Source organism: Pinus tabuliformis, chromosome 9, assembly GCF_031772625.1.
Source record: "Pinus tabuliformis cultivar Carrire ecotype Pingquan chromosome 9, CPIR1, whole genome shotgun sequence".
Lineage (NCBI taxonomy): Eukaryota > Viridiplantae > Streptophyta > Pinopsida > Pinales > Pinaceae > Pinus > Pinus tabuliformis.
Genome location: NC_142307.1, coordinates 1,122,641,152 through 1,122,657,738, shown reverse-complemented (window position 1 = coordinate 1,122,657,738; position 16,587 = coordinate 1,122,641,152). Strand labels below are relative to the sequence as shown.

At 39.7% G+C, this 16,587-nt stretch overlaps 1 protein-coding gene across 1 annotated transcript in view; it reads right to left on the bottom strand.

The window, feature by feature from the left end:
* LOC149152592 (uncharacterized) overlaps positions 1-13,937 on the bottom strand; it is a 34,654-nt gene extending 20,717 nt beyond the window's left edge. The window contains exons 1-2 of the mRNA XM_089443535.1: positions 13,847-13,937; positions 1,249-1,424 (exon numbers count right to left, since the gene is read on the bottom strand). Of these exons, the coding sequence (XP_089299661.1) occupies positions 1,249-1,424; positions 13,847-13,937 (267 nt within the window). The remainder of the gene's footprint in view (positions 1-1,248; positions 1,425-13,846) is intronic.
* Between the last annotated feature and the right edge of the window lie 2,650 nt (positions 13,938-16,587).

Genomic DNA, 16,587 nt, shown 5'->3' with positions numbered 1-16,587 from the left:
CAAATGGTCTCTTGGTGTTCTTACCCAATGCACATCCCTTGCATACTCCTTCATGATCTTCTTTTAGTTTGGGGATGCCATTCACTATTGAATTTAGGGTTGGTAAGACTTTGTAGTGAAGATGACCAACTATTATATGCAAAAGTTCACATGGGCTAGCATCAATGTGAACCAAAGCTTGAGTGAGGGGAGTTAACAATCTGTAAAGTCTACCTTCACGGATCCCAATCATTCTTGCATCTTCTATGCTTGATTTTTTACCCCATACTACCACCTTTCCATCAATGAAAGCAACTCTATCACCTTTGTCTTCTAGACATGAATTGTAAAGTAAATTCTTATGCAAACCTAGAAAAAATAAGATATTGTTGAGATGAATATTTCCTCCATTCTCCAACTCAAGTCAAATTGATCCAATTCCTCTCACAGGGTAGCCTTTATTGTCACCAAGCTCTATGGAGTAGGAATTTCCTTTTGATAATGTCTTTAATTGCTTGTGTTGACCAGTCATATGTCTTGATGCTCCACTGTCGATCACCCAAATATTCTCATCTTCAAATGTCCAAGTGAGTGTTGAGAATAGTCCTTCATCATTTGTAGATGCCTTGGTCACTTCCTTCTTAGAAGAAAATAGGAGATCCCATACTTTTTTTGATGCCCTTCTTCAGTGGACTTGCCACCTTCATACACTTCTTTAGGAACTGTTAATTTTAGGTATGTTCTATGCTTAGAGCAATTTATTTCAATTTTCACAGTTAGCTCAATATCTTTTCTAGATTAGCAATCACATCAGCGTTGAAGTAAACTGCAGATAGAACATAAACATAAATCGCAGAAGACAAGATGACACAAGATGTGGCGCTAGCCAAGGACAAACCCCAATGTGGAGAAACCCTTGATCAATTCTTCTTATATGTTCTTCAATAGTTCAAAAGAGAGAGAGAGAGAGAGAGAGAGATAGTACATTTACAACAGAAATCAACACTTTGACTTATCTAGATAAGAGCATAGATCATCTCTAAGAAGATGGTACATGAGATCAGTTGAAGACATGCTGCTTCAACTGATTCTCCAAGGTGACTCCTTCACCTATCATTGTGTTGCATCTCTTCATCATGCTGCACCTCACCGCATTGCACCATGCTACACCCATCATTACAATGTTGGACCTCAAGTTGTACACATCATATTGTTGCACCTTATGTTGTACACATCATACTGTTGCACCTAATGCTACACTTGTTGCACCATGCTGCCACAGCTATCCCATATACCATACAGCTGTCCCACTATTGGTGACATAGCCATTCCATGTTTGCCATACTGTTGTCCCACTGTTATGCTCCAACAACCATCATAGCCTAGCTGTCCCAATGTGTTTGCAGCACCATGCTTGCCATCATGTACTTCTTGTTGCTGCTGTCCTATTGTGCCACGGCAGCACAATGTCATTGTTGTCCTAATTAGCATGTCATTGAGCTATCCCATCATAGTTGTGGTCCCAACATGCTATTGTCCATGCTTGCTGTTATCCAATGAATTTGCAGCACCATGAACCTTTGCTTCCATGTCACAACTGCTGGCTGTCCCATCATAGTTGTCGTCCCAACATGCTGTTGTCCATGCTTGCTGCTATCCAATGACTTTGCAGCACCATGTACCTTTGCTGCCATGTCACAATTGTTGTCTTGCCTTAGCATTCTTTTGTTGTCCTAATTTACTATACAGTTGTCCCTTGCAGCTCCATGCTTACCATGCTTACCATCTGTTGTTTCACCATGCTGCACTACTACACTGCATCATAGGTTAGGGCATCACCCTACAGCCCTTATCCTCCATACAAATCAGCAAGACAGCCTTCTAAAGACTGTGGTTCTCCAAGGGAATAACCCTCCACACCTATGTTATTCCTTTTGGCTTGTTTAATTGCGGTTAAGGCCACGTTGTCCCTACAGCTCCTTCACGTTGTCTAAGGCAACCTCTTCGCTATTCCTTTGACCCTTTATACATCGGCTAAGACTCTGTTGTCCACAGTCACATAGCCCTTCACGCTGTCTAGGGCAGCCTACATGCTGTCCCTTTGACCCTTCAAGCTGCGGCTAAGACTCTCTTGTTTGATTGCGGTTAGGGCTGAATTAGACCAGTTTTTAGGGCTGGATTAGATCTACATTGGGGCAGCCTTTAGTCTGCGTCTGCGTCTAAGGTTGTCTTTCATCTGCGTCTAGGGCAGCCTCTTTTCCTCCAACGTCTAGGGCTTCCACTCCTAGATTTCTCTTCCACTAAAACAAGTGGGGAGAAGTCAAGATATATGTGTGTGTGAGAAATGACTCTCAAGTTATCTCCTTTTATGCTAAAACGTTGAACACATGTGGGGTTTATTTGGTTGTTGGCCGACCTTGACGAATTGTCATATAACACAAATAAATTCATAACTCCATGAATACTTATCGGAATAGGATGATCTTTAGATCAATCCTGCACCTCTAGATGAGAGGGATCCAAGAAAAATATCAGTTGCCATAAATAAGATGACCCACATGGAGTTTGGCCCTAGTTGCCAATCTTAACACTCCCTCTCAACTTGGGAGAACTCCATCCGCTGATCCATATGTCCAACTGTACTATCTCTTCCATCAGTGCCCTGCACGTCTCTACTGAGCTCTGTTCTGCTCTGCTCTGCTTTGCTAAACCATGAAGAAAAAGAATTGATCGAGAATGTCTCATACCATTTTCTACTGACCCAAAGTCAATTTCATTGATCCAAGATCAATATCACAAGAAAGTGTCTCAAACCACTCATACTGATCCCAGATCAATGGAGGTCATCCTAGCATAGGGAGTACGGTAGATACAACGATGCGTCCATCGATAGTACTACTATGGTCCCTAACCCCATTTCCCTGCTCATTGGCCAAATGAGAGGTACCTCCCATGAGTCCCAGACTGCATGGGTAGGATGCCTCGATAGGAGAACCATTCATCTTGTCCCTAAGTCACCTCGGGATATCACAGGGGAAGGTTGAGCCATTCACCCTGTACACAACGCACCATTAGGGGAAGGTGAGTCGCCCTATGGTCGTGTGTTGCTCCAGTAGTACCCCAAGCCCCCGGAACTCCCAGAGCTCAATGCATGCAACATGCAGGACCCTCATAAGAAGGTCCCTCAATGACTCCAAGTCGTTCGGGAAAGTCACAAATTTGACCTTTCCTCGGGGCTTTGACATAATGTTTGCGACCTGTACATCAGTCTCAATGCGATAGAGCCTCCTCGCTCATTGACGTACCATATCCCTGATAAGGTAGTATCTGATGTCTATATACTGAAGCAATCATAGAATACAGGATTCCTCAACAATCGAATCTCCCCCTAGTTAACACAGAAGATCATGGTGGTATCCATCATGTGTACAAACAGCTCACTGAAGAGCTCCCGCTACCAGGCAGCTTCACATGAGGTCATACTCGTAGCTATGTATTCAGTCTCAGCAATGCTCAAAGCAACCGTCTTCTGCTTCTTGCTCATCTAGGATATCGAGCATAACACAAAGAGAATCAACACTCTGAAATGCTCTTGAGATCCTCCACACTGCCTCCCTAGTCAGCATTCGAATAATCATGCAGCTTCACATTTCCGACAGTGTATCTCAATTCGTCCCGAAGATATCTCAGAAGATTCTTGGCACCAATCCTGTGAGGCTAAACCATATATGAGCTCATCATGCTAACTGCAAAACATATGTCCAAACGGAAGTTCACCAAGAACATCAACGCGAATGAGTTTATGAAACTCAGAGGCATTTCCCAAATCAGGCCTGGCATCACTACCATATAACTTCTTAAAGTTAAGATCCTTGAGGTAGTCACAGGCTTGCAGTTTACCATTCCACATCCGGAATCCAACTCCCTCTTACTTCTGCAAATGAGAGGGTTTGCACCTATCAGAAATAGGTCGTCCTCAGAGGGTGCCAGTATGAGAGGTCTATCATCAACAACCTTCGAGCAATGGTTTGGATCGGCTTCAATCCTAGTGAATCTCAGCGTCATCAAACAGCTATCAATCCTCTCATACTAAGCCCGGGGTGTTTTGCTTCAAGCCATAGAGGGCTTTCTTCCACCTGCACACATGATATTCCCAATGAATCTCAAACCCCTTGGGTTGTTCCAAGCCTGTGGACCTGCTACATGAGTGGAATGGTCTCCTTGTAAGATTTTCCTTCGGTACATCTCAGACATGTACCTTCATTCTCCTTTTGAATTCAAGCATCCCAGTCACCATCTAACTCACATCGGGTAGGGCCCCACAATAAGTAGACCTTCGGTGCTATAGATGACATGTGTCAACTGACATGGTCCCCAATGGACCATCCTGAAACTTGATACAAATTGCTAACCCTGAACTCAAAGATAAAAGCATCTTGAAAATTCTATTTTCAAACACGTACCTTTCCATCGATGAATGCCACCCTGAAACCTTTGACTTCCATTGTCGAAATGGACACCAAGTTCTTTTTGTGGTCAGGTACATAAAGAGATTCTCGTAAATGAATCGAGTTACCCTCATTCACTTGAGGGGTAACATTCCCTACACCCTTTCTGGGATAGGTGGCATTGACTCCAAGTATAATCCCATGATTGTTTCCATCTCTACCAAATTAGAGAGTGCACCCTTTTATCCGATGAAGTGCCTTGAAGCACTACAATCAATAAGCCAGATTCCCAAAGAGTCTAAAGGAGAGGGCCAATACAAGATAACACTTCTTTATCTTATCAGAAACAACATTTGATTCTTCATACCTGGGGTCCCTTGCTTTCTTGAAGAGTCTATCATTTCCTTGATGACCTGCATTACCTGTCATTCCTCTGATCATTGAAATCGTCCCTGGAATGATTGTTATCATCATCAAGTGATGTGTCCCTAACATTCAGACACTCCTTTGCATAATGGTCGGACTTATTACAACCAAGGCATCTGCCTTTCCTTCCACCCTTAGATCCGGACTTCCCATTGAAGTGATCTTTAGGTAGGCCATCAGAAGCTTCCGCTGCGCCATTCTGATAATATTCACTGCTTCGATTTCACCCTTGGTGAATTTGAAGAGGGATGAGGAACCCATTGATCCTCTTGTCCTTTCCCAACTGTCTTCGGTGACTGCTCTTTCACTCTTGCTTAAGAATTTTCTTCACTTGAGCTCTGAAACCATGTTAATTTTAGGTATGTTCTATGCTTAGAGCAATTTATTTCAATTTTCACAGTTAGCTCAATATCTTTTCCAGATTAGCAATCACATCAGCGTTAAAGTAAACTGCAAATAGAACAACATAAATCACAGAAGACAAGCCAAGACAAGAGGACACAAGATGTGGCACTAGCCAGAGACAAACCCCAATGTGGGGAACCCTTAATTAATTCTTCTTATATGTTCTTCAATAGCTCAGCAGAGAGAGAGAGAGAAAGATATAATACATTTACAACAAAAGTCAACACTTTGACTTATCTAGATAAGAGCATAGATCATCTCTAAGAAGATGATACATGAGATCAGTTCAAGACATGCTGCTTCAACTGATTCTCCAATGTGACTCCTTCACCTATCATTGTGTTGCATCTCTTCATCATGCTGCACCTCACCGCGCTGCACCATGTTGCACCCATCATTACAATGCTAGACCTCAAGCTGTATACATCATACTACTGCACCTTATGTTGTACACATCATACTATTGCACTTAATGTTGCACTTGTTGTACCATGCTGCCACAGTTGTCCCATGTACCATATTGTTGTCCCACTGTTGGTGACATAGCCATTCCATGTTTGCCATACTATTGTCCCACTGTTATGCTCCAACAAGCATCATAGCCTAGCTATCCCAATGTGTTTGCAGCACCATGCTTGCCACCATGTACTTGATGTTGTTGTTGTCCTATTGTGCCACCGCTGCACAATGTCATTGTTGTCCTAATTAGCATGCCATTGGGTTGTCCCATCATAGTTGCTGTCCCAACATGATGTTGTCCATGCTTGCTGCTATCCAATGAATTTGCAGCACCATGTACCTTTGCTGCCATGTCAAAATTGTCCGCTGTCCCATCATAGTTGTTGTCCCAACATGCTGCTATCCATGCTTGCTGCTATCCAATGAGTTTGCAGCACCATGTACCTTTGTTGCCATGTCACAACTGTTGTCTTGCCTTAGCATTCTTTTGCTGTCCTAATTTACTATACAATTGTCCCTTGCAGCTCCATGCTTGCCATGCTTACCATCTGTTGTTTCACCATGCTGCACTACTGCACTACATCACAGGTTAGGGCATCACCCTACAACCCTTATCCTCCATACAAATCAGCAAGACAGCCTTCTAAAGACTGCGGTTCTCCAAGGGAATAACCCTCCACACCTATGCTATTCCTTTTGGCTTGTTTAACTGTGGTTAAGGCCACGTTGTCCCTACAGCTCCTTCACGTTGTCTAGGGCAACCTCTTCGCTGTTCCTTTGACCCTTTATACAGCGGCTAAGACTCTGTTGTCCACACAGCCCTTCACGCTGTCTAGGGCAGCCTACACGCTGTCCCTTTGACCCTTCATGTTGTGGCTAAGACTCTCTTGTTTGACTGCGGTTAGGGCTGAATTAGACCAGCATTTAGGGCTGGATTAGATCTACATTAGGGCAGCCTTTAGTCTGTGTCTAGGGTTGTCTTCCATCTGCGTCTAGGGAAGCCTCTTCGTTGTTCCTTTGACCCTTTATACAGCAGCTAAGACTCTACTGTCCACACAGCCTTTCATGTTGTCTAGGGCAGCCTACACGTTGTCCCTTTGACCCTTCATGTTGCGGCTAAGACTCTTGTTTGATTGCGGTTAGGGCTGAATTAGACCAGCATTTAGGGTTGGATTAGATCAGTGTTTAGGGTTGGATTAGATCTGCGTTAGGGCAGCCTTTAGTTTGCGTCTAGGGCTGCCTTCCATCTACGTTCCATCTGCGTCTAGGGCAGCCTCTTTTCCTCCAATGTCTAGGGCTTCCACTCCTAGATTTCTCTTCCACTAAAACAAGTGGAGAGAAATCAAAATAGAAGTGTATGTAAGAAATGACTCTCAAGTCATCTCCTTTTATACTAAAACGTTGAGCACATGTGAGGTTTATTTGGTTGCTAGCCGACCTTGACGAATTGTCTTACAACACAAATAAATTCATAACTCCATGAATACTTATCGGAATAGGATGATCTTTAGATCAATCCTGCACCTCTCGATGAGAGGGATCCAAGAAAAATATTAGCTGCCATAAATAAGATGACCCACATGGAGTTTGGCCCTAGTTGCCAATTTTAACAGGAACTTCTTTAGTGTAGTAACCTTCATTATGCCCTTAGCCAACCTTAGCTCTAATACCTTGTTGAGAAATCTATACAGCAATAGTTAGGATGATTTCTCTTTCTATGATAATCGCTTGTGATATCTTTTTACTTTTTCTTACTTATTAACTTCTTCTCTTATTATTATGTCCATTTATCATCAAACAGCTACCAAGAACAAGAAGAACAATAGTACATAGGATATAGGCTGCAAGTCAAGGCCAAAACCTCTCCACTTGAGAGGAAAACCCACAAATCTCTTCTCTTCTTATAGATTCTTCAATTGACGAATTCCAAGGCCTCGAAACCAAGACCAATACCCTTCCTAGACCAAGTCTGACGTCTCCTAATGATGTGCTTCCTTTGTCCAAGTCAAACCCAGTCAAATCTCTTCCATCAGCACAACTTCGAACCCCAGCAACAAAATTTTGGCCTCTACTACAGGTCTGAAATTTTCGGCTCTCCCAACAGCAATTGCTTCCACACGTGTGAGCTTATTTCAGCCTTCAAAGACTCCTTCAGACCTTCTCTTGACTTTCTTTCTATTCTAGGACTTGAGGATGACCTAATGATCCCTCCTTCGATCTTCTTTCTGCACTTCTCCCAAGTTCGATCTTGCAACAACAAAACCTTAACCCAGCAGCAGAAACACTAGTTTCCATCCTTTGCACGTGTGAGGAGAGAGAGAGAAAATAGCCAAACACTTTATCTTCGTCCTCCTCCTTCCTTTGCTAGCTTGTTTCTTCTTCTTCGCTCACTTGATGAGAGAATGAATTGTCTCTCTAGGAGGTTGAGTTCCCTCCTATATATAAGCTTCCAAGGTGGACAAAGGTCCTCAAATTAGGCCGACTTCTTTTCTAGTAGGCCGACTTGGTCATGGAGGGTTTCTTGACACTTTAAAATACAAAAATTATTTTTTTTTCAAGTTAAAATGTGCCCAAAGGGGTATTCAACATATGACAATGACTCTTTTGACTTCTTGACCTAGGACAAACCCTAGAAGCACTCAATGGGTGCTTGACCTCTAAAATAAAAGACCTTGAGCATGAAACCCATGTTCCAAAAATAACTATAATAATTTTTCATTCATTTACAATATACAAGAATCAAAAGTACATTTCATATTTATGAAGACTGAACCTAGTTATATATTTTTCAACAAATGACACTTGAAAAAATTCAAATTTTCTTCTTTTCATAGGGTAACAAAGAACATGCCCTTTTTCTTTTTCTTTAGACCAAATAAAGCATGAAGAACATGCTAGAAAATAATAATAATATTTTACTTTTGTTTTTATATAAAGTACATATTGATACAATGACATTTATGAAGATCAAACCTAGTTACAATTCCAACACTCCCTCTTAACTAGGGAGGTATTCATAATGACTTATCCAGATATTCTCATGTTGAGAACTTCTATAAGAAAGGATCCAGATTGATAAGCATCAATGATGATGGCATCATCATAACCAGCAATGTCAAACTACCAAGGCCTTGACAAGTACGCTCTATCTCTCCACTAGATCAGAGCACAATGTTGGGAGGCATTCAATTGGACACTATCGCCTCTCAAGGAACACACCCCACCAAGTATGTCCTCACAATACCATTTCCAAATCCCAAGGAAAAGTTCATCCACTAAACCATTCTTTACCAAGTCCATGTACTTGACTCTTGCAATTGTTAGTCCTAGTAACAATACATGACTCAAGAATGTTTGTCCAGGATTCTTATCCAATCCACCACTCTTCCTACCTGTGTTCATGCACTAGGATTACGCTGGTTAGTCCTGGCCATAGTACATGACACTGAAGAACACAGTGCCCATCCTCACTCCCTCTCAATCTTAGGAGGAGATAACTACAAGCCCAAGCTTGTGTCGAAAGTGCTCATACTTCGCTTACATCAACTACCTGTTCATCCGTGGAGTTCTTATTTGTAGCTTCTTGGCTCCTATCTACACCATGCTCTCGAATCATCAAGCACTTCCATCTTCTATGAAAACTCAAGTTCTTGACAATCTTTGTAGAGAGTCACGATCGAATCCAACACGTCGTCAAATAATCCATTAAACATTTTACGAAGCCAAACTGATTCACAGTTAATTATACCAACTGCCACATCTTTTGTGTTTGCAATGCAATAGAATATTGCTTCATACGCTTCTAGGAAACCATGCCAGATCTCCACCATCAGTATTATTTTTACTCATCATTAGCATTGCCAACACAAACGATGTATCCTCAAGTCTCAAGTCGTAGTGAAAGATCCTTCATGTCAACTTCTACTTCCAATTCCCTCTGAAGTCAATACTTCTTCATGAGTCCTTCCTTTTCGAAGTAAGAGACCTTCTTTAATCATGAAGCTTCTTCAAAACCTGGGGTGACTCTTCTAACTGAGGCAATCGTCTTACTTTGATCATCTCCCTCTTACTGTGAGAACCTTCATGTTGCTATCTCAATGCATACTTCATATTGCTTGCTCTTTCTGCATTTTTTGTGACGTTCTTCCAATTCTTTCATATGTTGTCAAATTTGGGGCAGTTCTTATAATCTACCTACAAACTTTATTAGGAGCCTATGAAAGAACAAATATAATTAGGCAATGTACAAAGACAATAGCAACGGTAGCAAACAAGGAAAGGAGATGTAGAGTACTTATCTTTTGAGAAAAGTCATTTCTCACTTAATCTTAGTCCCTTGTAATTTTCACCATCCTTGTCCTCACATCAGCAAGATCTCATGTCTATCATTTCCAAGAGCTAGGGCTTCTTCTTGTCAGCGAAAAACTATCAGTACTAGAGTTTGTCCCTAGGGTTTTCTAATTTAAATCTTTGCTAGGATTTACAAACCCTAGATGTTTCAATATCCAAAGTCTTCAAGACATGCCATACTTCAAATTTGCAAATTCTACAAATATACAAATGTCTTAGCTGCAAACCCTAGAAATGTTATTCACAAGCCTTCTATACAAGAGGTGGAGTCTCTTGATATTCTGATCACTAATTCCTAGAAATTTAGTCTTTATGTGCAGGGAAAGGGTCCAAGCACCTATCATATTGATTGTGTCTTTGTCTTCAAGAGAGAAGACATGACTCCTTATGCAAAGACCTTTTCATAGCAGTGTCAACAAATTCTTTCATAAGATTGGTAGTTCATACTTCATGTTGATTCTCATCTAAAGTGATTCCTTCATAACATATTAGATCTAGCAATGTGATAGATGAGATCTTTTAGGAGCATACATCCTAGATGCAAGAGAACTTTAACATAAATATATGCCCAGTTCTTGAGAAATAAAAATAAGGCTTATATGTATCTCTTTGGAAACTTTACCTATCTTCCTTGAATATGATACAACTACTTCAAATTGCTTCAAAGAAATGTCCTTGAGATGGTTCATATGTTATACATACTTTCAAACTTCTAGTTATATGAGACTCATCCTTTTCTTCATGGCTCGGTCAAGTGTACAGAGTGTTACAAACCTCGGATTTGTCACTGTAGATCATTGACTAGAGCACAAGACTATGCTCAGGAAACTTATAAGATGTCTTATTTTCAGAAATGAACTTTGAATTATGCTTGAGCTTGTCTTCAGATATGTCTTCACCAAAACTCGTGACATTGTAGGTTGAATAACTTCACTTCGAGTACCACAGAGATAGAACAGAGATACCACAATTTTTGGATGGCATGTTCCATAGGAAGAATTTGGATGTCTTTATGTCATTTTTGCAAATTGACAATGTAAGTGCTCTTCTCAACAGAGATCATTTATCTGAAGCGATTTTCACTGGAAGTTATTTGAATTAATTTACTGCCTTCGGATTTTACTTGTGATGTTAAATTCTACTCACTCTTCCATAGTTTGGATACACAAGATTAGATCACTGATCTTATTATAAAAGCTCGATCTCACCATAATTTCATGGACTTATCATAGGAGTTGAATTATGTTACAAACATGAACCTTATTCATCATCTAGGATCTTAAATAAGGAGCAATATTATAGACAACTTGTCAAGTTAATACGGGCTTCCTTTACGGTTCTTGTAGCAAACCCTCGGACCTGTTGCTTACACAGAGAAAGAATCTTTGGATCTGTAGTTTTCACAGAACTTCATGTCATATAGAGATAATTTCGGCCTTTTATAGAGAGACAAAGGATTCAGACTTATTCCTTTTCCAAAGAAAAATAATTTATTAGCCTTGAACTCTCTTGATTGTTTTTCATACCCTCTGTTGTAACATAAATAGTTTTGATAAGTTAGATAATTATAAAAGAGGGTATAAAATAAAAAAAAAAAAAAAATAGAATAAAAGAACGGAAAAATGAAAATAGTTGTGTTGACCACTACGTGTCAACCACCCATAGCAGTACACCCCCTTTTTCGCAAAAGGGTAGCGCCTGATCGACGTGTTCATATTGTTCGACTATCATCATCACACTGATCATGTTATATTGTAAACTCTTTCTGCATGTGTAAACTGTAAGTAATCTCAGCAGCTCTGTGTCGTGTATGTAATTGCCTAGGTAAACCTAATTTTCTGGTGACGATCTACATTCCGAAAGGTTTTTTGTCTCACCGACCCATGGTCGGCAGAGTTTTCCTTCAGCCTTACCCCAAAGACGGAATGGATTTTGTCACTAGAATGTTAGGGGAGTCCTAGTGTGCTAGATCGAGTCTATGTAAAAGTAATTTGGGAATAATCCTAACTATTTGGTTTGGTTATTTTATTACAAATTGCTTGATCTGCTAAATTATATTTGTGTCCCAGAACTGGGTAGTCTGTGAGGGGTCTTTTACAAATGGGTTTTCCCCCTTGAGATGTAAAAAATGTAAAATCATGATGTAAAGTGTCTTGAGGGTTAAAAAAATAATTTATCCCCTCATAGGTCCTAGGTCCTAGGTAAATTTAAGTTTTCCATAGGAAAAATTCATGGATCCTTTAAAAAATTAAATCTTAACACGTCCAGGGACTAAGGTTAATTGATTATTTTGCTAAATTTTATGCCTTGGGTTCCTAGGGTTAAGTCAAAGTCAAAAGTTTGAGGAAATAAATGCAAAATTTTAATTTTTGAATTTATTAAAATGCATTTAATTGAAAAATTCGAAATTTCCTCAATATTTAAAATTTCGACGGATGAGATTAAAAGAAATTTTGATCCTCATCAACGGTCGAGATCACTTTGACAAAGATCACTCGAACTAGCCGTTGGAGGATTTATCTTTAAATAGGAGGTCATTTTTCAGTCAGTATCATCCGATCTTTTGATCGCGTACTAAGCAAAAAGCTCTCTTGTAATCTTTTTATGAGCAATAAAGAAAGACTTTGGGGTTAATTTCTGCTAGTGTTACTCTTCATGGAAATGTTGTAAGATGTATTATTTTCATGCATATATTTCTTTTTGGCCATTGATATAGCTTTCTGAAGAGCGATTTGAGTACTGGTATCTTACTCAGTCGCTGGGGTTTGAATGATAATTTAAGTTTTGAATATAGTAGCAGCTATCTCTATTAGATCTGAATTTTATTATTGTTTTCTTGCTCTATGTTGACAGCTGAATTGAGTTTTGCAGGAAATCCTTGATTATCAGATCATCAGGCGTTCGGGGAAGTTCTCGGCTGAACCAGCCAACTCCCAATCTATGTTTTCTGAAGAGCCCAGTTTAAATTTGATCCCGGGCTTATCATAAGATATTTTTATGGGTGATGCATGAAGGGTTTCAAGCTTAGTACCTCCTCTAAAATTCAAAAAATTTTAATTTTTCTGTGCTAAATCGTCAGATTTGGCTGTTGGGAGCCGCAAATCATCAGATCTGGGAGCGGAGTCGGACTCACACTCCCTAGATCTGATAGATTTGCCATTTTTGTACATAGATCTGCAATTAATTTTGGTTTTCTGACTTTGGTTTTCAGGGTTTTTGGATCATTGTGTATATCGTTTGGGAGTTTTTTGTTGTATTGCAGACTTGCAGTTGTAGATCTGAAGCTGAAAGTTGTGCAGAGCCCAGATCTAGGCCTTGGAGGGTAAGATCTAGATCTCTGGAGGTCCATCAGCATCATTTTTTCAGGGAATTAATTTAGTTTTCAAATCTAGAATTTCAGTGAGGGTTTCAGGGTAAAATCTAAAGCAAATGGATTTAATATTTTATTCAAATCTGGAAAATTTTCAAGGGGTTCACTGATAAATCCGAAACAGAAATGCAACATTTTAATCAAAGTTTTATGGAAATTTCTGGGTTTTTATGGGTATCATCCGTCTAAGTTTGTTGTTTCGCTGGTTGTGTTTTTATCTCGTTGTAAATTTCCGAAATTTTTTTACAAAACCCTCGCTGGCAGCCATACCCGCAACACTGTCGAAATCTCTTCCATCCTCGCAGTCCTCCTCTGCCTGTGCATAATTTCCTCCCTTCGCTCCTCATTGCCTGCCTTTTTTCCTCTATGTTGCCATCAAACCTATTGTGCTCCTTGTTTGTTGTCATACCTCTCCACGCTACTAGAGCATCGCTCCATCCCTGCTCTCGGCTATCCTTGTTCGCGCTTTCCTTCGTCTGTTGCTCCAATTCACCCTTCATCCCCACCTGCGTGCTGCCATCCCTCCATTTCCACTTCTGTATCCACGTCCCCTCGAGCTCTGTCTCTTACCCTCTGCGTTTCTTCCACGTGCTCCTGAAACCTTCCTCTCCATCTGCCCTCGATATTTGCAAACGCTGCCCACACATCCCTCCAAACCCTCACGCGGTCTAACCCTCGATCCAAATCTGCACCCTCTCTCCCTTCCTTGACCTGCAATCCGCTGCTCCATTCTCACGTTTCTCTCCCCACACTGCTCGCTCCACCTCCTCTGCCGTCACGCTAAGCTCCTTCCGAAAAATTCGAAACCCTTTTTTTATATGCTACGTTAGTTTTTTCTTTTGGGTTGGTTCTTATTCCACTTGTATATATATTTTAAAACTTAGGACTTAGGGTTAGTGTATATACATTTAAATTCGATTTTTTTTTTTTTTAATTCTAACTCTTTTCTTTTTTCATTTTATTTCACCTTCTTTAGTTTTTTAATTTCATTTTGATTTTGGAAAACCTTAAAAAATAAAAAATCTAAAAACCTTAAACATTAAAAAATTAAAAAAAAAAATACTTTAAAAAATCCTAAAAAAAATTTAAAGTTTTCAAAATATAAAAATTCTAAACATTTAAAAAATTTAAAATTTCTAAAAATTTAAATTGTGATTAAGGATTTACAATTAAGGGGTTTTTCACTTAAACGTTTAAAAATTTTCATGTGGCCTATGGCCCATTAAAATTTCAATTTTTGACCCGTTGATTAGTTTTAAATTCCTTGGTGTTTCTGATGTTAAATGCTAAATCTTAAATTCTCACAATTCTTCTATAGTCTACTGCGATAAATCATATTGGCTTTTGGAAAAGATTGATTAATTCTTGGTCATTAACGATAATCATTTTAGATCTAGAATTCTTTGCATGCTGCAGTGTTATTGTCACTTTTTCATCACATATTGAAAATCGATCTGGATAGCTTGTTTTATTGATGGCTGATTCAAATATCTAGGCACTGGTCTAGAATAATTTCTACCGTGTGGTCGTGTCTTGTTTACTTTGGCGTTTAATCTATCAATCTGATTTAATCATTTAAATTCATCAAGTTATCCATCATTAAAATCTCCTAGAGTTTGTTTTTTCACAGGCTATCCTCATCTATTCACCTACGGACTACCCCCCTTGACTTACCTAGGAGAGAGTCTAAACAGAGTGAGTAAGGATCAAGAGTGACAGCCCTTACTCTGAGCGTTGTCGCGGTGCCTAGACACTCTGTGCGACAACAAGTTGAAAAAAATGAAAAGAAAACCCCATCAAAAGAAAAATAAGTGCACAAGTGAGCAAGCTCAAATGCCACTTGAAATAAATTATGTTTGAATCATACAATAAAATCATGGTCAAACATGTTTAAATTTATGTTTTAGGATTAGAAAATAATTCAACCAAACTGTTTAATCTTGGTTGAAATTAGAAGATAGGATAGATTAGAGGAAAATGTGACCTAAGTATTTAATCTTTGTCAACTATATATTCGTAATAGATAGGGTTAGGAGTTTCTTTACGAAATAAAAGGCATGCTTGAGCAAATGTGTGTTTAGGATTATCTTTATGCTTTGATAGATTTATTTAGTTGAAAAATAAACTAATCATATCATTTAAACATGATTAGCGCTATGTAATAAGCTTTAAACTTGAATTTGTTTTCTATAGGGAAATGATTTGATGTCTTGTCATTTTGCAATATCCAAAGCACACTTATCAACGGCCTTGATTTTCCTTGTCGAGATCAACAGCGGGGAAACCAATTCGCACCCCCCCGGTCCTATTTCACGTTAACACCAAGAGGGGGTTTGAAAAGTGGTATTGCTTTTTGCGAGCCCCTTGCAACGTGGCACTCTCTCGTGAGTTCGCACCCCCCTCGTCCTAAACCGCTTACCATCGCCCCCCTTCCCTCTGAAATCTGCTATTGCTCCTCCGCTCCTGCCAATGGTTAACACATCACTTCCCATGCATTCTCTCCACCTATCATATTCCACCACTTGTCCATCTCTTACTCGTTGCTACATTCCCGTTATCATTCACCCGTTACACTCCTATCCATTATTGGGCTCTTGTTACTCATAGTCATTAATGAACCGAAAATCTCGTTTGGTAACGGTTCCATCCCAACAGTAATTCATTAAGGCCTATAAAAACACTTTGATACATATTGCGCAGCACCCCTAGCTATTTTGATCATTGTTTTCAATTGCAGGGACTGTTCAGAGTTTCCGCACTCCTACTGTTCAACACCTATCAAATTTCACCCATACAGAGCCCAAACACCCGTGACATAGATTGATTTGTCATTCCAGGTACCTATTAAAGCCAAATTTTGTCCTCTGACATTGTTTCTCTTTCAAATTCCACAGTCAGGGCACCAAAGGGAAAAGCCCATTCTTCTAGCAGCAAATCCAAAAATGATGACAATCCTAAGACTTTTGCTACCCTAGACCTAGACCATATGCCCTTAGCTGACCAATACTTTAATATTGTTGACACCAAGTGTGAATTCGACTTGTTCGAATTACATCACTGGTTAAAGCAAAATTATCTTGATCAGCAGGATGACATTAACCTGTGGGAATCATTATTGCCTATGTTTATTTATCCACAGAGTCACTATTT